Here is a 24,110-nt window from a genome sequence, read left to right on the forward strand (position 1 = left end):
AATTAAAGCAATGCTGTCAACCAAGAGAACTTTTAGAAACCTTACAGGAACAGAAAACTTTTCTTATATTTTAAAACAGCAAAACAGTCTTATTAAATAATCCCTTTGGAGGCAACGTGTTCACAGACAACCTTAGATATGTGATGTGATCTGGAAACTTAATTCACAAAAATCCACCAACTAGCTACCCGTAAGTAAAATAACTACAAACCTAATCCATAAAAACTTTTGACAATCACCATTCAATTTGAGTTCAAAAGATCTCATCCATCCAAGATGCTCTTTCTGGAAGGGGTGGAAATGCACAAGAACAGACACACAACCTGAAAAAGATCTAAAGTGGAATGGATATAGGATGAGATGTTTCACCCTTCAGAGAGGGAAGATGAGAGCACTGAGGCTGCTGGGGTAGGGACAGGGCAGCAGAGCTGACATGGAGAAAGAAGGCAGAGGAGCTTTGTTTAGGGCCAAGCATGACTTTAAGCATAATCCTAATGATACAAAATCAGTTGAAAAATATGCTCCTAAAGCTATATTTAAGTTACTTTAATCTGCAGATGTTGGCTTTGCTGCAGCTATCCCTTTTTTCTTCTGGGGAGGAGAATTTGCCTTGCTTTTCTGGTGTGAAGAGATTTAGGCCTGAGACTGGGAGTGTATTTGTCTCTCAGGAAACTACTGAGCAGAGTTCTTGCAGTTCTGAATTTCCTGACGCCTACTGAGAGGCATAATTTTGCAATTAAAAAAAAAACAAACAAACCCAAGGAACTCAAAAGCTTCTGTGTAGAAGAGAGGATCCTGTGTCCATGAGAAGTGCATCTCATCTTCAAAGCCACAACTCTGTGTTAATAAGGAGTCCATTAATAGCTCATGTTTTTAAAAAGCAGTTTACAGCTTACTGTATTGATGCAAATGGGTATTTTGGGAGAGAAACGTGGAGATAAGCAGCAAAATTAAGCAAGGCCTTGACACAAAGACTTTAAATGCAATTATTAATGTAATTGTTTTCATTTTTGAAATTCAGCCCTTCTTCTCTGCACTGCAGAAGAATCAAAACAATTGACCCCTAATTTTAGCAGAAGAGCCTTTGCTCAGCTAATCCAGGAATAGTGCTCGGGTCTGATTAGCAGAGGATGGATTGGTTCCTGGGAGCAGAGCTCCTGCCACAGTGTTTTGTCTGTTCTCTTCCCAGATCACATTCTGCCACAGATTTCTACATTCAGATGACAGATCTGGCTGCTGTCTGTGGGATTCACCTAGCTGCAACTGCACATTGATTAGCAAGTGCCTGGAGGAAATTCAGAGTATCCAGGCAACCAGGAGGCAGCAGCAGATACAGCATCTGGATCGGAAGCAAAACACAGGCAATGAAAGAGATCTTCAAGAAACTAACCTGCAAATATATGCAAATCCAATTTGCTTTCAGTGTGAGATTCTCTGTCAATTTTTACAGTTATTAATGGCAAGATTAACTGAGAGATCACTCTGAGTTTTACTCAAAATGCTACAATATGCACATTTCAATGTATGCCTAAAATGCAATATATATTCCAATTGGTGTCCTTAGAGGCAATGACAGCACAGCAGAAAGTCACCTATAGGTCAAATTAGTCTCATTTATTCTGATTTTTCCCCTTTCAATACCACTAGGTATTGCCACATGCTATTAATGGCTCTCGTGTACATTTACCTCCAAGTACATTTGATGCATGGAAAATTTCTACCAGTCCAAAGCAAAGCTACTTGAAGCAACACATAAACAGTAAGATCTTAGTAGCATGGAGCAGGAGATGGCTGTGAAAGTTTAGGGTGCTTCCTGAGCCCTGCTGTGTTAGGGCAACTGTTGTATCTACGTGTAAATAGATAAAAAATATTCACAGGGAACATAATTAAAAATGTGCTTGTGCAAGGTATGTACAGAGACTACAGCAGAAGCAGACCACACCCTACCCAGTAAAAGGCTGTAGGAATAAAGCCATTGCAAAATGCAACCCTTTTTCTTGCAAATTATTAAATACAAACACTCTCTCTCTCTCTCCATGAGGATCTGTCCCATTATTCCCCCCTTGCCTCCCCAGAACATGCACACCCCCAGGGTGTGAATATCACAGCTCTCCAGCAGGGAAATACCCCAGCTCCCAGAGGATGGGCTGCACCCTGGAGCTGAAGGGCTGCTGGCTGCAAAGGGACCTTCATAGCATCAGCCAGGAGTAGCCAGTTCTAGAAACATTCCTGAGCACACAGTTCCAAGAAATAATGCCAAAATGTGTCTGGCTGCCATCTATAAATGGACCACTCTTGACTACCCTTCAACACATCTGACTGCAGTTAGAGAGTAAATGATGCCTTAAAATAACCTAAAATCTAATTTGGGAGAAGACCAACCAACTCACCATTTTCTTTTTGCCAGAGGTGCCTGAGAACAACATCCTCCCCTCAAGGTTTGTGATTTAAGATGCATCGAGAAACAGTGAAAAGCAGGAGAAAAGCCAATGAACAATTTCAGATGAAACTCACAATGGAAAACTTTCTGAATATGCACAAAAAGAAGCCAATCAGGAATTCCATAGGATATTCAAAACCACTTTAAAAACCTATCAGATATTTAAACATTTGCTTTTAGAGAGAGTTACTCAGCTGCCACTCTGTAGAATGAAGCACTGTTCTCAAAGGACACTTCAAGCATAGCAGTACTCATTCTCAACACTGGTAGTAGTGTACATACACAAGAACTTGTTTTTTTCTTCACTAGTGGTTGAAAAACAATAATTAAAAGAAAGCAAAGTGTCAAAAGTGAAAGGTCAGACCAGATGATCTAGCAGGTTGTTCTCCAACATGAACAATCCTATGAGTCTAGGAAAAGTTAAAGCCAGAAATCTTGCTGCAGTGCCCAGGTGACAATAAGTGGATGTTTGACATAACACATTGTAATGGTGCTAAAGGAGCCACTATGATTTTTTGGGTCATCTGTGGTATGGAGACATTAATAAGCAGATCTCATCTTATTAAGCAGCACATGTTCCTAAACATGGACATCCCCAGCACAAGCCACCCTCACTTTCCCAATTTTCCCATCATGTTCTGCAGGCCACACACACACAGCACTCAGCTCAAGGCTGTATCAAGCTGGCAAGATGCAGAAGAGCAGCAAAGAAAATGCAGCCATTTTGCCAATGGAAACAGGGAGCAGGGCTGCTGCAGTGAAACCCAAGCAGAGCCAGCACATCAGATAAATGAGGCTAAAGGTATCTTGATTTGAAGCATGTTGCTGAATACACCTCTCTGCTTCAGCTGAAATTCTAACTGCACTGTTAAGGTAATTTATTACACTCATTAACTACCACAATCGGAGACCCTGTCTACAGTAGCTAGTTTTATACACTTTAAAAATGTTAGAAAGTCACCCCATTACATCTTAGTCATGAAACTAATGCAGATTACTTATTACTCCTCTTGGCAATCACAAAACGCTTGTTCTGAGAATGAAAGATGATGCCTCGACAATAATACTCTAAAATGTAATAACCCTTCATATGTTATAAAGTGCAGCTCTTTTTCTTTTGAGGATCACCAAGTGCCAGGCAGACATTCATTAATACAGCCTTGCCAGACCCTGGTGACACAGCCATCCCCATTCAAACCTCCATCAGCCACCATGTGATGTCCCCTTGCATCCCTGCACAGCTCCCACCCTCACTGCTGCAGTCACTACAGCCTCTGAAATTCCAGGGCTTCCACTCTCTCCCTTCTATTTGTAACAGGAGATAGCTGCAGACACAGGGTATCTGCTGAAATATTAATGAAGAGAGAAGTAAGCGTTTTAATATTCTCCAGGCCAGTAACCTGAAGCACAAAGCAGTCACCTGATTTGCCTGGGGCCACTCAGCAGCTGGGGAAGAAATGGGAATAAAATCCAGACACTGTGGTTCTGTTCAAAACAGTCCTCCCTTGGGGTCCCTCTGAGAGCCCACAATTCAAATGCAGAAGTAATTGCTAAATAATTAGTAACCTACACAATTACTTTCATGCATCCATCAGTATTTCATGCCCTGAAGGATCAGTCAGCAAATGCCTGAACTTACAATTATCATGGTTTCCTATCCACCAGAAGGCCCAGACAACATACAGTTTAAAAAAGATTATTCCTTCCTAATAATTCTTATCAATGGGACTGCAAAAAGCACCAATCCCTTGTGCAGCATCACAGCTTTGCCCAGGTCTTCCATGATTTCAGCTCCAACTCCTGTATTCACAGGAAAACCATGTAGCTTTTATCAGGGGAGAAAAGAAGTTCCTAGCCTATATGGTTAAGAATCAGTGTGTTAAAACTGGAACTGAAAACCTCAGGAATTAAAGTTTGGAACTCCCCCTTCCTACCTGATCAGGATTTTAGGAGCATTTTGGGTGCAGAACACACCAGGAATGAAAGGTGACCAGAAAAGCACTCAGCATTCACTGGGATGTGAATCAAAAAGTGCCTAGAGAAACTATCTGCAGTGCACCAGAAGAAATAGTAGTAACTTTTTGCAAGCCCAGTAGGTAGGCAACACCTTTTCTGTACAATTCAGCTTGCACTTCCTCTCTCTTTTCAGTCAGAGTACTTCCAAAAACCAGGTTTTTCTTTCAAAACTTGATGCACTTTCCTTTTCTGGTTTCCAACTGTTCTCTTCTTCTTGTTCTTTATTCTTTCCAAATCAATAGTATCCATAACAGCACCAGAGTCCTGCATGTTATTCCTCTTCTGCCAACTTTCTGTTTTCCAGTCTTTCTCCCCTGCAGTTCCCTTCAATAACTGTTACTAAACAAAAGCTCCTGTTACACCAACTCTTCCAAGGTTTTTCCCAACATCAGTGCCCTTACCTGAGTGACTTTATCCCTTCCAGAGGCAAACAGATATCTTCCAGTAATTCCAAACACGGTGTCTGGGTTGTTTGGGTCAGAAATATGGAGCATTCATCTACTTTCCTCATTCCCACATGCGGATGCTTAGGAATTAAGGAGGAACCTGATCCCAAACCACCACTCTGCTCAGACCACACGAGGTTGCAGCTGCCAAGCATATTAAAACTTCCACTACTAAGATCAGTACTTCTCCATTTCATAGCACTCCCCGTTCCTTCAATTCTAAATTATACAATTACATTGTAATAAAAAGCAACTCTATCACTGGAATTGCTTGATTCCTACTCAGTAAAACAGGTAGCATTATTATTAATAAAAGGTATTTTTACCTTTAGTTTTTATTAAAAGGCACTAAAGGTATTTTATTGTTCTACATAGAAAAAGATTTTATTTCCTTTTGCTGTGTTCCATCCTTCTGGTGTAGAATAAGCCATTGCTGGCAGGGTCAAAAACACAATCAACTTCATAATAGTGTCAGATTTAAAACAAAACCCAAACCAAATACACAAAAAACAAAAAACCCCAACAACAAAAAAACCCAACAGCAAAAGGCAGCATAAAACATGACAATCAAAGTGATCTAAAATGATAAAGCTGGGAAGTAACAGAGACTTGGACATTTCAAGTCTAACTTATTTTGTGGTCCAGGCTTTTTGACAGACTGGGCTTTTTTTTCCAGACAAAATTGCTGGTGATACCAGCAGAGTGCAAATCACACCACTGGCCAAGCTCTAATCAAGATCAACACTGTCTTGATCAATACAGTCATAAAATAAGATTTTCAAAAAAAGTATAACAAAGCCATTAAAGAAATCTCGGGAGGCAGCAAAATAATTTCTTGAAGCTGTAAGTGAAAAATGAACATTATTTATTTCACATTACAATCAAACAGTAATGTGTCTTGATGCATATGTGCACACATGCATCATCATTATTTGCTTTATTTCTATTGATTTTTCCCTCCATGGGCCAGCTGTCCAGAACCACTGTGCACCAGTGTCACTGATGTCAGTGGGGAAAGTGACTTCTCAGCACTACTGACAAATTATCCCTTTAAAGTTCAGACACTTCTATCACCCAAAGAAATGAAATACACATTCAGCTTGGGAGATATCAACCTCATCTTCAGCAACTCAAAAGAGCAACCCACAAAACCTCAACAATTCAGCTGCTGTTGCATATAATCACATAAGCAATGAAATGACCACGTTACAGCTGTCTCAGATGGGTACAGAATTTCCTGAAAACTAATTCCCAGCATGTCCCAGGAGCCAGCTCAGAGACAGGTACCTATTTTGCCTTTCCAAATGGAAAGGTCACCAGAACAAACACGATCAGGAAGCAATGGTGAGGCAGTTCAGCTGATCTATTTTGAGCACCATGACAAAGAAAACTAATTTAGTGGTATAATTAGAAACATGGAGAGGAAAAAGCTCATTTTGGAGAAGTGCTGCTACTGGAATGTTAGCACTGGTGCTGATGAAGCTAATCAGCTCAGAGAGGTAGAAGAGTGAAACCAAATTATACATTTAGCACCTTCATGAAAACCAGGTTTGACACTGCAATTTTCTGCAGTTAGTAAGAAGGGCAAGGTTTAAAGGTGACCTTACAAGGGAGTTTTTAAAGTAGAGTAAACAAATAGTGTTTCAGGTTTTTTTTAGAGCTTGAAAACTAAAACCACGTCACAATCTTTTTTTTTCATATTTGATGACTACATGTCAAAGGATGTCAGGAATTTATGCGTAGTTCGTATTTTAAGGTGTATTTTCTTATTAATGGCCAAAAGAAGAAGGCTTTTTGCAACTTCTGCCAGAATTCGTTTACTTCCATGCACATGAAAATATGATATGAAAAAGCTGAAGTACACTGGAAGAACTTTGAAACCTTTAACGTGTTTATTTTCACTGGCTTCTCAAGAGCCAGTGAATGCTCTTTAGGGAAAATAGAAAAAAAAAAAACAAACAAGGGAAAAAAACCTGCCCCATTCCAAAAGAGGTTTTCATTCTAAAGGAGATACAGGTTGCAGGCTTAGTTACAGAGATCCTATTGTGTACCTACATACAGCCTATTTGCCTTTCATTTTCTTGGAAGTCAAAGCTTTCTTTTTCTTGCTTTCACCCTAGTGACATTTCAGTGCCCCTTGGCTGTCTCAGTGCTGTTCATAAAGCTGTTTTGTAAAAAGGATCAGCACCATGTCCCAAGCTAGAAGTAATTATCCAAGAATAAAGGGGGGGAAAAAAAAAAAAAAAGAAACCCAAAAGCAGTGAATTGGGTAGCTATAGAGTGAGACACAATAGAGTGATGAAGAAGCATACTTAGAGAAGATGAAGGGAAAGGGAGACAGCAGGAGGGAAGTAAAGGGAACAAGGAGATGGGCTATAGCAGATACACTGAAAAGATGCATTTTCATCATTTTCATTCACTGCCACACTGTTTCCCCTCAGTGATTTGCATTTCATACTGGATTCTCCTGGTCCATTGATGATAATCTTTTGAGGCAGTTAATGTGAAGGGAAAAGACAAAAAGACATATTTAGCAATACCTAAATTCCCTCTCTCAGGGTACTTGGAGAAAAGAGTAGAGCATTAGGACAGAAAGTGAGGTCCTGACTCAAGCTTGTTAATTTCAATGAAAGAGATGCAAGTCTGCTGTCCTACCATGGTTATTTAAAGTGGGTTTTCACTGCCCATAGCTTCATACCTTCATAAGTTCCTACTTCCAGAAGGGTCCCACTTCGCTCCAACTCCAAAAACTCCTCCACAGTCAGAAAGTTATAGTCCACACCAGGCACTTCTCCTTCTCTCGGAGGGCGGGTTGTGCCTGAAAAGAAAAATTATCATGTTAATGTAGTTGTTTTCTTATCAAGAGATAAAAATTACAATTAAAAATTATCATAAAGACCCAGTAGTATCTGTAAAATGCAATTCAGTGACCTACACAGAGGGCAGTGTCAAGAGTTCAGTTCGAAGTCAGGGATCACAGTACCAGTTGTTCCACTCAGTGACAATGTTTTTAGTACTCCCTGAAAGACTCCCTGGCAAATGAATCTCTCCTATCACATGCAGAAACACAGCTGGAAGAGTTTGGTGTCTGGGAATATGCCAGCAATTACCTTCCTGTCATTAGCACAGTCGAGAGATGTGAAGTACAAATACTTCACTAAAATTACAATCTGTATTCTCAGATAAGGCAATTTCTTTCTAGATTCCATTTATCTCACCAAACACACTTGCACAGCATAAAGATCTTTTTTCCATTATTTTTTTCATAATATTTTATCTCTCTTTATGCTATTATTATTTGTTCACCATTAAAAAGTACTGTAAGGCCATTCTGATGCACCATTCATATATGCTCACTGAAGAGACAAGCTGCAAACCCTTCTCCTAGAAACTCATCTACAAGCTCTTTCCAATTCATGAAATACTTTTTATTTTGAGTAATAATTCACACCAAATCTTTCTCTAGCACTCGACAATTTAAATTTAAATAGTATCCATGGAAAATGGGCTCTGATAACTGCTACTCTGTCGGCTCTGAAACTCTTCTCCCTTTTGACAAATTTACAGCCCTTTGAAGCATGTAAGATGAGTCGTTCCTTGACTTTTTGCTAAGATGGCTTGGGCCACTGCATGTAGGTCACTGAGCACAGCTTAATTGATTAGGATCAATTTCTGTTCAATAGCTTTTATTTTCCATTACTTTGGAGGCTAGGAGATGGTTGGGTTCTATACATCTGAGATTAAATATAAAAGTCAGATTTACAGATGGTACAGGAAAGTGAACTTTTTAGAAGACAGAGCAGTGTTAGAGGGTTGGAGGTGTCTGAGTAGTGTGGCCACAACCAATCTGCTGGCTTGGGAATAACATTAGTGATGTGGAAACCATACCTAACATTTAATGAAGCATGATTTCTCACTGCTCTGGGACTCTTCTGGCCCCTGGGCAGTGCCTTCTCAGTGCATACAATTCCTGAAACCCTCTATAAAAGGACAGAAGTATAAAGAAGCTGAGCTTCTGGAAATTAATTGGGAAGATTCCAGTTCTCAGAAGTTGAAAGAGCACAAATTTACCATGCCTGCATCTGGCAAATGTTTTCCTCAAGTGCCAGGGACGCGGAAAGCCTGCTTATACCCTATTCATCTGAGAGACTGCTCAAGAAGTCAGTCTTAACAAACATGACACCCTTGAAAGACTATCACTACGTTAATTTCCTTGACAGACATCCACTTTCTCTCACATCCCTCATTTTTTGTTTTAAAATAGAATCTCCCTCTTTTTTTATAATTTACCATCAGCCTTCAGATAGCTTATAAATTCCTGTGCTTTGTCTACCATTACTGATCTTGAAGTTATGTGAATGGGTGAAGGTAGTAAGAGGAAAAACAAAAAACAGGGCTGGAAATGATGATGAATATTTTCACCCTACTAAGCAGAATTACTCATCCCTATTTGAAATATTCAATTTTGCATTCTTTGTATTCTTGAATCCATACAGTTAAGACTACAATGATTTTCAGTTGTAACAGATGAGAGATGGCTTTCACAGATCTAGGGCAGATGAATACCACATACCTCTTTCTGCCTGAGTGTCTGCATTTCCATCTAAAGGCAACTAGTGAGACTGAGTGGGCAATACCCACGGAGGTCTCTCCCTGACATGCAAGGAGCACCCAGGATGAAGGGGCACAGCTTGGGTGCAGCACCTCCTCCCTGAGCACCAGCACTGCTGTGAGTGTTCAGGCAGTGAGGATTCTCACCGGGGCATCATTGCTTTTGACCCCCACAAGGTTCCCTTAAATCAAGAGGTAAGAAGGAAGAAGGAAAAGCACTATGTATGTCCAGTTCTGGGCCCCTCAGTTCAGGAAGGAGATTGAGGTCCTGGAGCGGGTCCAAAGGAGGCAACTGGGCTGGTGAAGGGACTCGAGCACAGATCCTATGAGGAGAGGCTGAGGGAACTGGGGGTGTTGAGGCTGGAGAAGAGGAGGCTCAGGGGAGACCTCATCACTCTCTACAACTCCCTGAAAGGAGGTTGGAGCCGGGGGGGGGTTGGGCTCTTTTCCCAGGCAACTCTCAGCAAGGCAAGAGGGCACAAGAGGTCTCAAGTTGTGCAGGGGAGGTTTAGGTTGGACATTAGAAAGAATTTCTTTATGGAGAGGGTGATCAGACATTGGAATGGGCTGCCCAAGGAAGCAGTGGATTCTCCATCCCTGGAGATATTTAAAAAGAGACTGGATGTGGCACTCAGTGCCATGGGCTGGGAACCACGGGAGGAGTGGATCAAGGGTTGGACTTGATGATCTTAGAGGTCCCTTCCAACCCAGCCAATTCTATGATTCTATGATTCAAGGACATGCTGAAGCTGTCCTATGCTTGGAATTACAGAATTACACTCTGTAGTGCTCCCCATCCAAGGCACCAGCCAAATGTCACGCTGAGCCACGTGATCTGAATGACAAAGATGGGAACAGATTTCTTCTCAATAACTGAACAACACACATTCATGAGACACAAAGATCAGGGAACTTCAGGACTCAGTTTATCTTTGAAAGCCCTCTTCTTTTCTTTATCTGTATCTTCCCGCAGAGAGTATTTATTAATCTTTTTTTTTCCTTCTGAATTTTTCTAGCGGCGAAATTGCAGTCAGCAGTTTAGCGCTGGCTGCCTATCCGACGTGACAATTATATCCCTGCCATAATTCCGCTGAGCCAATTTAATGGATCTATTTGTTTCATCTCAGTGTTCTTAATTTCCTGAATGTGTTCAAGTCGAGAAATCACAGATGTGCTTGCTGTCAGCACGACTGCCTCCAACACACACCCAACGCATCGGGACCGCCAAGTTGCCGCCTATCCAAGAAACATGACATCACATCACAGAGATAACATTTGTCACCTCCAGTAACGAACAGAGGGAAAAATAAAAACTACACTGGTTTGGGTGTCTTATCCGGGTGAAGGCAAAACACCAAACTAGCTGTCTGGAGCAAAGATTGCTTGCAGATGCTCGGGCTGTTGTTATCCGGCTTCACATCTGAGCAAGTGTTACTGAAGGGAAATCAGGGAGGCAGGGGGAGGGGAAAACCCCGCCTCCGTTTTTCTTGTAGCAGAATGACAGGCTGCCGGCTGGACACACGCCTGGCAGATGGCATTTCAAAGAGTTTTCATGAACCATCTGGGATGTGTACAATGATTACAAACCACACTTACAACAAAGCCAGAAGGGTTGCTTCACGGGGAGGGTGAAGGGGGGGGGGGGGCAGAAAGAAAAGGGGGAAAGAAAAGAAACGAAACCCAAGAGGCTCGTAAGCAACCTTGAAGACTTTTCTCAGGCACAGGGTGCTGGGAATCATCAGCAAATTCTACCCAGAGCACTCCCATGGCCTGAAACAACTGCTCGACTGATGTCCACACAGCCCAGCAACATCCCAGGATAAACTCCAAACTGTAATTAAGTCTCCTGTCTTAATGTGAGTTAATTGTGTGCCAAGCATACTATGTGGGCCCTCCCACCCCTTTAAATTGCATTTCAGCATCCTTACCACAGGATGATCACCACTGAAGTAGAGGGCTATGGACATGACTGTAAGGTTGTATCACAGCTCAGAGCAAATCACTGCTAACGGGAGAATTAATTGAGCACAAGGAGTGCTACAGAAGGCCCAAACAGGAGTTTAGACTCTCCAATAGAAAAGGAGATTCAATGATATTTAAATACATTAACCTGCCTGCCATGTTTGCTCTGAAATATTAAGTGGCATCCAGTCTTACTTGATGGCAATTCTAGGCATTTCTAGGCATTGCAATTTGATGGCAATATCTAGGCAGCAATTCAGCTCATTCATCTGAGGTATGTCCCAATGTGACTAGCTCAGAATTGCACATCTTACAACAAGAAGGAACTGAAGGAGAAATCAAGTGGTAACTGACTCCTTCTGCCCATTCGATGGTTCATAAACTTTCACTCTTATTTGCCTAGAATATCCCACAACATACAAAACTAGTTAGAGACATTAAATTCACAGGGGAATTACTCAAAACTTCTGCAACCGCAGCAGACTAAGAAAATAAATAAATAAAGATATGGCTATTGGTCGGCATTGTAAATTATACCTTTTCTCCCTTGGTCTGGGGAAGTAAAACTACATATGAGTGGCTCAGATGCCAGGTGAGACATTTGCCCAGCTGTGGGCTTGGTTATCACACTCAAGATAATTGCATCTCATCTTATTCATGCACCAGCAATGTGTGGGCCACAGAAGATGGATCTTGTCATGGGCTGGACACCCAGCCTGAGAAATGGCTTACAGATACAGGTCAGCTTTTTCAATCAGAGCCTAGTGCTGTGCTTAAGATCACTAAATTAAAACTTGTCATCCATGCCTAGAATAACTGGACTGCAACTCTGATGTACTGATGACTATCAACTATTAATCTGAATAATTTAATTTCCCATTTAAAAGACAAATAGCTGCTGCTGTTGTGTTGCCTATCAACCACGCTGACAATTACCCAACATGAACCTCAATTACAGTATGGCCAGATTGTTAATATGTGATTCAGGGGCTGTTAAACTCCTTATCAATCTAGGAAGGCCTAATGTTAGGCTGTTAATAGCCACTGATACCCTGCTGCTAAATTAATCAGAATCTTGCTTATTGTAATCTAAAAATAAGACTTCAAAGGGGCTGTAGTCACTTCAATTATTTTCTTGTTAAAACAAAAACAGTTCTTGAGCAGTAAATCTGTTAGCAGTCACCAATACAGCCCCTAGCAAGCAATTCAGAAGTTGACTTCTCAAGTGCAGAACACCCACACCTCCCGATTTACAAAGCAATGATTTCTGCAGGCTCCTTATCCACTTCCACTGGCTGGCAGCAGTAACCTGCTGAGCCACCAAAATACAGCTGACCACACCACAAGTAGTTTGCTTCTCATGTTCACTGACCAGTTTATTTTAAAATGACACATAATGTGGGAGTTGTAGGCTCAGAGTAATGATGTAGTTGCTACAACCGTATTTCGTACAGTCTCAGGTCAGTGGTGGTTACCACAGGTGAGTGGAACTGTAGTAAATAAGCTTTTAATGGGAAGAGTACAGGGATGCTTAGGGCTGACAAAGCTGCAATGTCAAGTGGTGGTGTGGGGGTTTGCTGAGAGGCTGCAGGTGGGTTAGGAGGAAGGATGCCATTGCTCTCAGACTGATAACTTTGTTCATTCAGTAAGAGACTTCTCCCGTCACCTACACTGAAAAAAAAACCCTCAGCCCCCAAGCAAGAAACCATCTTAGGAAAACAGCCCCTTTTTCCACTGCACACTGCTTAGAGGTCACCTTCTTCCCTCGTGTCCCAGACTAACTTGGAGAGCCTGTTTTGACTTTATGGTGCCAGATAACTGGAAGGCAGGGCAAACCCCACAGATTTGCTAATGGCAAGCAGGGAAGGAAAAAGACAGAGACAACCTGACTCCAGAAGAGGCAACCTGATTAACAGCCAAGCTCAAGGCAGAACTTATCTGCAGCATAATATTAGAAACAGCCTTATCTACATTAACAAAAAAGAAAATGTAACCTATTTGTAAGAAAACATTTTACTCGGAACTTGGACTTGATGATCTCAGAGGTCCCTTCCAACCCAGCTGATTCTATGATTCTATTCTATGATTCTACTTCATCTTATTGACATCTGGAGTTACCCAAACTAAAACTACTGACTATTTTTTAAAACAGCAGCAGAACCTTTTGTATTTAGACCCTGTTATGTTATCCATTATATAAGTGAGTGTCCCCAGTTACCTATGGCAAGGGGGGTAAGGGATAATTTATAGTTGTAACTACATAAAAATACAGGAGCTTCAGAGTGGCTTGGTCTGTTACAAACCAAACATGCTCAACTTATAAATACATCTTTTTCCTGAAACTGGAAACTCAGGAAGATCATTCTAGGATTTTAAATGCTGTCTGCCCCTCCTCTAGAGCCTTTGACCTGATACCTACAAGCCACAAGAACACAACAAGCCTTCAGAGTGTCTCAGTGGCAAAGTAGAAACTCAGTCCAAACAAGAACTTGGTCTGTCACTAGAAATGAATTCACAGCTCTGCTAATGATGCCTGGGCAGGAACAGATGCTGATCTACTCTTCCTGGCCACACAGATAACTGAATAATAACTGAAGTACTTAAAGCAAAATTTCTGTCACTGTGGTCAGCATGAATGACTGATTGAACCCAGAAAAGAGCTGACCCAGGCAAACCTGTCTTTTCTACAGACACATTTCAGAGAGAAACACATTTTGTGGCTGTGGTGTATAGTACTCCCTTCTCTAGAGGAAAACAAAAAGAGATTTGTACAAAGATCTCAGTATCTCTTTCTCCCACCAGCCTTTCCAGCAACACCAAGTGGTCAAAGCTGGATCCCAGAGCAACAAGTAGAGGGGACAAGGAGGGGACATAGACACAAGGCAAGGGTAGCTCAACCCTCAGTGCACACCAAAGCCTCTCCCCCTCTTTCTTAGGCAGAAACTGCTGTGTCCAGTTGCATCTCTCTGTCCCTTTCTCCCAGAGCAGCTCTGACTACCTGGAGCCTCCCTGGAGAACTGGTTCAGCCAAGCAGCACAGCAACAGCTTGGAGGTTCTATACTCTCCAGGCAGCAAATTTATTTTTGTCCTGTCTAAATCTATTTGTGGTACTCCTGTAGCCTTAGCTGCCAGCAAATAAGAACACTGATAATCTTTAACACATTATCCTCCTAAAGTTTGGAAGTAGAGAACGTGGATTGGTTTCCATTTTGTAGCACAAAACCAGCCAGACCCAGGCTCTCAAAAGGACTTCAGGAGCCCAATTCTGGAGAAATCAGTGGGATTTAGGAAACCCTACAGATCAGGATCAGAGCCTGGCAGATTAAGAGGGATAAAAATAACTTGCTGCTGTGTTGGGGCTTTGCAAGCTCCTTTGTATGTGTTGTGGAACACCACACCATGGCTACACAAAGCCAATTCAGCATGATGGGAGCCACTCTTGACTGTAATACTGATTTAAAAGAAGCTGATAATTACCTGATGACTAGAAGAACTGAGGGTGAGAAACCTGCCCTAGTCCCCAAGAAAGCCACTTTAGAAACACCTGTTTAAGGTCAAATATTCAAAAACAGCAGCACCTTTCTGACCCAGGAAAGTACCACTGATGGTGCTACTGCAGTGTGGCAGATAATGGAGCTGTAACATCTTCATGTGTCCTTCAGAGCATTCATTTGCCTTTTCCTAAGGAGAAAAGAGCACTCTGGCATCAAATAAAACATAAATAATAAATGTTCTTGGGTTTGCAATGAAAGCAGCTTGTCTTTTGGATCTCTCTGCGAGTGGCTGTGGTTACCTCAGCAGACACCTGCAGCCGAATCCCTCTCATTTCCCATGAGGTTGGACACCCAGCAAGAAGATTAAACTTCATGAACTAATGAGTTTGCCATTAATCCTGTGTTCCTGGAGTCCAACAGCATGACATCCACTAATTTAAACTGTGAACTGCTGATGAAAAAGTAAATCATGTAACCTTCTCGGTGAGAAGACCTTAGCTGTAACTATGCCCAATTTTATTCTTTCTAATACACGGATTAGTGTAATAGAGTGTAATTTTATAAATAAATAAAGCTGTGCTAATGAGATAGCACTGCAATATTCTGCTTTTAAATAATGGCACAGAAATGAATTAAAATTGCCATTTGTATAAGTGCATATGTGACTTATGGGAAGTGAAATTCGCTAAAAGTAAATTAACAGGGTGATTATACACTTGTATTTATGTTCAGTTTCTCTCATATATACACTTACAGAAGTCTAGATAATGCTACAATCATGACACACACCTTTATTTCAAAAGAACCACCTTAATTCTGTGTAAAAATTGCCATAGTAACTTCCAGTAGAAATTTTGTCTATGTTGGAAAAGGCTACAGCTGAAGGTAGTAAAATATATAGATACACTGGATAATTTCAGAGCATTATTTTGGATATTTTCACTTATCTCTCTTCTCTAAAATTTGGATGCAAAAAGATTTTAATCTCCCCAAAACAACACACTATTTTCTATTCTGCTTCAAGGCTTCAGATGCCTCCTATGAACATGTAATAAAGCTCAAAGTGGAGTATCCAACGCAGCCCTAACACCTGCAGTATCTCAATTCTGTTTTTATTAAAAAGCAATGTTTGTTTTTGACATCTGAATACATATGTGCACATATATCCAAGGAAATATATTATGCACTTTAAAGCCACAGTAATAAATACAAGAACAGTTGATATTCAATAGCTCAGCTGCTTCAACAAAGATTATTTACTACCCTCGCTGTTTGTACTGCCAAGGTATCTACAACACAATGTGGGTCATCCCTGCTTGGGCATGATATAAAACTCTTCCTGTTGACTTTAATTGTTCTTCTAACAGACCTTTAATTTGCATTTAAAAGACTTAATAAAACACCTCACCTAACAGAATGTACCTAAAAGTACATCAGTTCATTAGTCTAATCTCTGTAACATTCGACCACAGAAAGAGGCACATAAAGACTCCACATTTATCTCTGAGGCATTGCCTGAAGTTTGTTTCAGTGACCATTTCCAGACTAGTGAAAAGAAAGACTACTCAGAGAGAGGCTTTTTCTTAACACCTTTCCATCACACCCTGAGACAACATCAATATCATCATTTAAACCAGTCTTCTCCTCTGAACAAGGTACACTGGAGGTACTGTCTCCATAGTATAATTACTCCCTGTAGCACTGGGCCATGAAATGCTGTAAACCTCACAGCCCCCAGCTGTGATAAACCCCATCACACTCTTTGAAAGGCTCAAGTGTCCTGTGGCTATTCAGCTTTTGGCTCTGCCACCTCCCCAACATTTGGTCCCTGACAAATCCTCCTTGACTCTTGCTTCGAAGTTTTCCAGCTTCATATTCAATACTGACCAATAAATACAAATGTATCAGCTATAGCAAGAAGGCTGCTGACTATAGGAACCTGCAGTTATGTAGCCATATGGACTCACTTTGTGTAAAACTCAAGGGAAGGATGAGAACAGACAGCAAATCCACGCAGCAATATGTGCATTTAGGCACTATTCCCCACAGAGCCTCTCCCTTAATTTTACCTGTTCTTAACCACTACCAATTTCTGGATTTTTTTCAGTAGCTCTGTATGCACAGCACACTTTAGTTCTTCATGACTGCTAATGTTTTAGCTGGTTGAAAACATTCTCCTGGTTCGCTTTCTGCAACGTTGGGATTAGGTAACTGTTCAAAATGCTGAAAAAATGCCCAACATTGAGAGAAGCTGATTGGTGTTTGACTTTCAGATTAATCTCTATTGATAATTGGAAGCCTTAAAATGTAAAAGAAAATATATACATCCTTTAAATTATTTTCTTACCTCACTGAAGTAAGAAGTATTGGAATATTACCTACAGATTCCTTGCTGTAAGTTCCTCACTCCTCAGCTCTAGCACAGAAAGACGTTACGAATTTTTGTAGTTTTGCAAGTGCAATAAAACAGTAAAGAAAATGCAAGTTACAAAACATTTTCCTCACTTTTAATTAAAACATTCCCTGGTACAGTAAGCCTGCTGGTTAGGTAGCCCATAATTCTGTATCTCTGCATTCCAAAGCTAAGTGTCACGCCACTGATAACGTATACAGGCTTCTCATGTATTTTATTGCTTTTTCAGTTGTAGAAATAATAAAAAACTTGCGTCCCAATCCTGTCATCACCTATGAATTTCACAGGATATACACCCACTGGGTGCTTTACTGTGCCTTTCTGAAGCCAAGCACCACCCCTATAAAATACTCCAGTGCTTAAACTGGGGACAATGATATAGTGTTTGGCTTAAATGGTCTTTGCTTCATTTCATCTTATTACTTGTAGTTATACCTTCTCTCTGTTAAATGTCCCTGTGTAGGCGTTTATAGCTCTGTGTTCACACAAAACAATCATTCCATCCCATTACACACTCCATCACTTTATTAGCATCTTGCAAATAATTTTCTGCAAGTGCTCCAGTTTTAAATGCCATTTTCAACTCATCTGCTGGCTTACCAGTGCCCTTCTGGTACTGACTGGCCAACAGGCAACATGAGATGCTGCAAGGAGCTGTAATGCCAGCAGCTCCTACTATCAGTGCAGTGAGTAATCCCAGAGTATCTCCAGGTCCTCAGCATCACTGGGTTTGGATCCAACATAAGTAAACAGCACACTAAAATTATCCTCCTGCAACTGTGTGGCAGCCCAAACAAAATGTGCTTTCCTAGTCTTGCCTCCAGTCCTCAACAAACAAAAACACAACCAGGTTTTAGCTTGCACCTGTGTCAGCATCACAGGGAGGATAAAAAAATAATCCTCAACACCCCAGTTACCTCCCTGGCTTGGGCACTGCTGGTAGAGCATGTTGTGATCTGGGGTGGTGAGGAGACAGTTTCCCTAGAAATCTGCTTTTTCATGCTACCAGATCAGCACATGCCTGGAAAATGAATGCCTGACAAGACAATCAGATCTGGGCTCCAGAAAACCACTGAGGTGAGATTGTCTCAGAAGTGCCTGTTTTGACTTAGAGGAGATTCAAGTGATTATCAGAGACAAAATGTTATTCATAACAGGTAAAACCTTACTAAAAAAATAAAGTTTAAACCTGAACTCCATCACTTATCTTCAAAGTGTGAAGCATTTATCCTTTCACAACTGCTTGGAGTCCTCCAGATAAGTGACACAGGTGAAACCACTTTGCCAGACAGATGCTGGTACAGAACTGGGAACAGCACTTGCTGCAAATCCCCTGCTTAGCTGAAAGAACACAATTATCCCAATTGCTTCCAGACCAATTTCCATGTTCCACGTTCATCACATGCTCAAGTTTTCACAGGATAGCAGCCTAGAAGCAATATATGTTTTGTGGATCAAAAAAATTAATTTTTTTTTTTTTGTTTTAGCTGTGGTTCTGATTCAGAACACTGCTGATTTAAGGTGGTGTGTGCTGCCCATCACCCTGGTGGAGACAGTGGAGCATGAGCTGTGATGTTTAATTTTGTGACAAGAGAACCAGTTTTTCAAAGAAACATTTCCTACCAAGGAAGTATTGCAGAAAGGCAAAAAAGAAGCAGAAAGGAAATTCTGTCCCTGGAACTGCAGGGTGAGTCTGACCAGAGCCCAAAGGGTATGACATAAAATAATTGCAGAGATTTTATTAAAAATAAAAGGAACACCCAATCCTCCACCATCTATCAAAAAATCTGAGCAGCTCTCATCTGTCAGTATATTCGCCTTCAAAGGGTGGGAAGATGAAACTGCACCTATTTTTCAGATGGGTTATGGAGGCAGGGAGCAGCCAAGCTGGCAGCCCAAGCTCAGAGCTGATTAGGAAGCAGAAGAGCAGAAGGTCACTTGTGTCCCACGATGCTGTGGTTATCAGGCAACATTTTGGGGCTAATAGCATTACGTGCTCTGTGATGCTGATCTGTTAGGATAAGCATGACAGGCCTCAGTGATGGCTTCATCAGAGGGAACTGCTGACTCAATATTTAGGTGTAGCAGCAAGAACTGTTTATGTGGGCACATTGAAAAACAACAGATGATTTCTGGAACCAAACACATGGGTAGAATTCTCTCTCGAGGCAATACACAAGAGCCAAAGTAGCTAAAGCACTTTCCCAGAGTGACTGTGCAGTAAAATAAATTAAAGCTCTGCATAGCAATCACCCATTATTCCATATTTTTTTAGCAATTCTGAAATTAATAACTGGAAGAAGCCAATAAAACAGTACTACATGGAAATATTTATCTTTTGATGAACTGCCACTCAAATCCTTTCAGGTCACTTCACACTTCAAAAGAAAATTTAAAGTTTGAAGCATTCACTACAGCATTTTTTTCTACCACTATTGCCATTTGTTTAAGTTATGCTTTATACTTTCTAGATGAATGAATCACATTATTATTTTATTATTTCTCTGCCTGACTGTGAAGCCAAAGTAGGTTACTTCCAGAGTTGAAGAGAAAAACACAATCATTAACACTTCCAACCAGCAACTTGGCAAAAAGACAACATGGTGAGGGGAAAACATTGCCATGAGTTGTAAAAAAAGTATTTTTTCTATTACACAAATACCATGGTTGGTATCTGGTTGCTACTTATGGTTGTAGCTTTCTTTCACCTATGAGTACTTTACATAAGATGGGTCAAGACTATAAGCAAGTATATTTTTAAATGACAGTTCTGAGACATTCTTCAAAATACACAGTAAGTTTTCAACACTTCTTCTTCCTTGGAGCCAGCACTACAAGTTTCAAACTGCAAAACCTGCAGCACAGAGAGATTAATCTCTCCTTTAACTCTACACTGGTTCTTCCCAGCCCTCCATTAGAGGCCACACAACTGTTATTCAGGGAGCTTGAGATTATTTCCTGGATCATTTTATCAACGGGAATCTCATTTATTATTGAAAATAAAAGAAACTTGACCTTCCCTGGAGACTGTTACAGAAGTTCAAGCTGTAGGTGAATTTGTCCAACCTGCATAATGCAAATCAATTCCTGCCAGGCTAAAGCAGCTCTCAAAGTGAACAAGGTTGGCAGAGTTGAACCTTCTCTGCATAATTAATGCACCCATCGATCATCAAGTGGTTGGATTCAGAATTTTTCCACAAGACAAATGCACAAGGATGAACTTACACACTTTTAAAAACTCGTTGTTAAAGCTTCTTTGGTTAATGACAGTCTTGCTGCTGCAAATCTATGCAGATGTTTCCCATGGTGCAAAAAACCCCAAATAAACCAGACAAAACCCCCCAATCATATAAATACTTGTGATGTTGAACATATTCAGTTATTCTGATTTTATAAATTTGAGGGCAACACCTTCCCTATACCATGACAAAGGCAAGTTTTGTACTAAATGGGATGCCCACCAAAGGCACCTACCACCAGTGTTCAGGTGGCATCAGTGGAGAATACCTGCTGGTAGGTACAATGGGTTCTAATTGTGAGCCTCTTTGAAACCATGGACAGGAAAACAACTCTTCTTATCACATCTGTCAGGGATGATGTCTAGACAAGAGTCACTCTTGTCATGAGGAACAGGAATGGACTAAATTACCTCCTTTCAAGGTCTCCAAATCACAAGAGCTGCAAACACTGTAATCACATAGTAGGAATTTCAGGAGGAGGGCAGAGTTGTTCTGAATTATGTCAGCAGCCTTCTAAAATGTGCTGGTAGATTGGGATTTTTTTTTAAAGGTATCCAAAGCCAACTCATCCATCTATTTGTATTTTTCCGAGAGACTTTACAACGTCCACATCCACGCTGCAGTCACTTGAGGACAGAACTCAGCAGCCAAGTGTTTATGGATTCGTTGGGGCAGTTTCTGCAGCTTGCCAAGGACAAGAGATCATGCAACTGGATTACAAACTACATTCAACATCAGCTCCAGCCAAGGACCTTTACACACCTGTGATCAACACTAAACAGTGTAGACAGAGCCACACACTCACAACCACATGCAGGCTTATGTAACTTCATCTCAGATTAAAGCTTTTAATGTTAGTGAGATAATGAGTTTCCATAACACCACATGCTCAGCCAGCTCTGACTCTCTTCTCCTCACCCCCAAGCACCCCTGGCCCTCCTGATCTGCCTTCTCATCACCACCTCCCATTGCTGGCTCATCCTCACAACACCCCTTTGGGTATCAAAGCCTGGCAGCCCTAAGTAGCTGCATTTGGGTTTAAACAATACCAACTAATTTTAAATTATATTCTGTATCACCTTAAAATTAGCTGTGTATGATGGTAATGGTCCAGACAGATAAAAATTGGTAACAGATGACTGAAAGAACATGTTTAGAGAGACAGAGAGATGGATGAACAAAAACCTGTGTTTCTTCAGCTCTCAGCTTGTGCAGGGCTGAAGTTAACCAAGTTAACCTCCCTTTCTGAGAGTAGATTGGTTCACATGCTAAGATTAAAGAGCAGAACCTGTCACGGTTTGCATGGTAGGTTCACACCTCAGTTAGGAAATGGTAGGAGAATGCCAGCTTTATGCTCATCACTTCTGGAGAAAGAGCCTTCACCAGTCAGCAGGAGTTTCCTAGGGCAAGTTTCTAGCTCACCTTCCACACAGTCTCTCTCTCCAATTGTGCAGCTCCACATCCTCCACACTCTGACTTTGTGAATGCTGAATTTGTGCAACATAATTTTTACAAGGTCACTCATTTCCTAAAGCCCAAGCTCAGAAGCAGATAGGAGTTTGTCATGGGACATCAGAACACTAAAGATCTGTCCTCACTTTGTAGGCAACAACTTTTAATGAAAATCCCATATGAACAGCTTCCTGCCCATGCCTTTCTCCTCAGGCATCTCCCAAACAGAACACAAACACACACCACTCAACTACCTTGATAAAATTAAAGACTTCCACTGCTCTGCACGTCGTATCTCTTGACTCAGTTAAAATAAGCAAGTCACGATTGCATGAGTCTCACTCCCCACAAACACACAAAATAAGAAACAGTGATGCAGAACAGGAATGCTTTACCCCTTTGAAGCTCTGCTGACACACGGGTCAGGCTTCATTAGCACCTCTGGAGTTTACAGCACTGTTTGCTATAATAAGAGGTGTGTAAAAACTCAGGTAGAGCATCGCACCCATTGCTGGTTGCTCAGCTGGCATGAAGACAATAACCAGCAGAGCACGAGGTGGAATTCTTATCCCAGTATTTAAACTGAGTCTCCCCCCTCTCCTCCTGTTTGAAGAAAACCATACTGAATGTTTTTAACAACATCAGCCTGGTTCATATTGCAGAGGCCCCAGGGACCAAGGTTAATGCCAACCTCCTGCCCTTAATCAGGTTGTTTCAAATGAGGCCGGGGCTAACAGGAGGAAGAGGTAATGAGTGTGCAGTGAGAAAAAGAGTTTAAAATGCCACTAAAAATTTAAAGATAAACAACTTTGACAAGCTGACCCCTCACATTGAAATGTGAGGCACCATTTTCATAACTGATTAAATATATACAAAAGTTTTTATACAACTGTATTATTAGATTGTTGAATACATGTATTCTCAAATATTTACTGGAGTAGAATAGCTCTGCAGGAGTCATTCCTCACCCATAGTAAATATTCAGAAAAGTTTGGCACACTTGCTACATTTTTAAAACTGGAGCCCACTTCTATATTCTTTGCCTCTGTTGCACCACCCTGCAATCCCTTCTGTGTTTGTGCATCATTGATCATTTCACAGCCATCCTTCACTAACCTCAGATGCTTATTATTTCTGCAAAAGTGTATATGACCCCTGGTAATGACAACCCTCCTGAGCAGCAGAGAAATGTTTACTGCTTCATGCTCAAAATCTGCAGGCTGCTGCATGCTATCCAGCCTGACAGTGAGCAAAGCTGAAGTAGAACAACATGTTTATACAACTGACATCTTAAAGGGGAATTTTTTCATCTGGGTTTCTCTAACTGCTTAAAGGCTGATTGCACACCCTTTATCTCTCACCACTGGAAAGACTATAAAGATAAAGCAAATTTTTATATCCACATGTCAGGATACCTAAAGTATGGAACTGTGCAAGAAATTCTGATGTTATCCAGTCAGGGTGGTGCAACCTCCCTACCATAATATTGCATACAGTTGGAGATAATAAGCACTGCTGATTCAGTGGCAATCTCTGATTGGGTTGAAAAATGGAGAAATGTTGGGTAATCTGTTTCCTGAGTGGCACCAGCAGGCCTGAAGAGCATCAATGGAGGAGCAGAGCTGGTGAGAAAACAATCATAAAGTCCAATCACGAATCCTTAGAAATGCTCTTACTCCTTTTTTTGTTCATGTGATTGCAAGAGACCCAAAAGTCTCATTCAGGACTTGTGCTGAGAGGGTGCTGTGAAGGTACCTGGAGAAGAGTGCAGCTGAGATGCAGAGAAAGGTTTGATTACATGACTGAGAGTGGGCACCCAGTTGAGAGAGCACAGAGCACCGAGAATGAAAACAACTGTGTTCTTCCCGACCTCTTAAAAATCAAAGCTTTTATAGTATCTCAAGTTCAGCACAAAAAATGAAGGCATGTAGAAAAAAAAATAGTAACAACATGCATGTGGTACTACATTAAAATTGGAAGAATAACCCACAAAAATTACTTGAAAATTCTGATATCATATGGGAAAAAAGACTAATA

At 41.0% G+C, this 24,110-nt stretch overlaps 1 protein-coding gene across 31 annotated transcripts in view; it reads right to left on the reverse strand.

Moving 5' to 3' along the window:
* MAGI1 (membrane associated guanylate kinase, WW and PDZ domain containing 1) overlaps window positions 1-24,110 on the reverse strand; it is a 328,716-nt gene that overhangs the window by 81,765 nt on the left and 222,841 nt on the right. For all 31 annotated transcript variants that reach the window (XM_071756239.1, XM_071756238.1, XM_071756236.1 and 28 more), the window contains one exon: window positions 7,601-7,720. In XM_071756239.1, coding sequence (XP_071612340.1) covers window positions 7,601-7,720 — 120 coding nt within the window. The remainder of the gene's footprint in view (window positions 1-7,600; window positions 7,721-24,110) is intronic.

The sequence above is a fragment of the Heliangelus exortis genome, chromosome 12, assembly GCF_036169615.1.
Source record: "Heliangelus exortis chromosome 12, bHelExo1.hap1, whole genome shotgun sequence".
Classification (NCBI taxonomy): Eukaryota; Metazoa; Chordata; class Aves; order Apodiformes; family Trochilidae; genus Heliangelus; species Heliangelus exortis.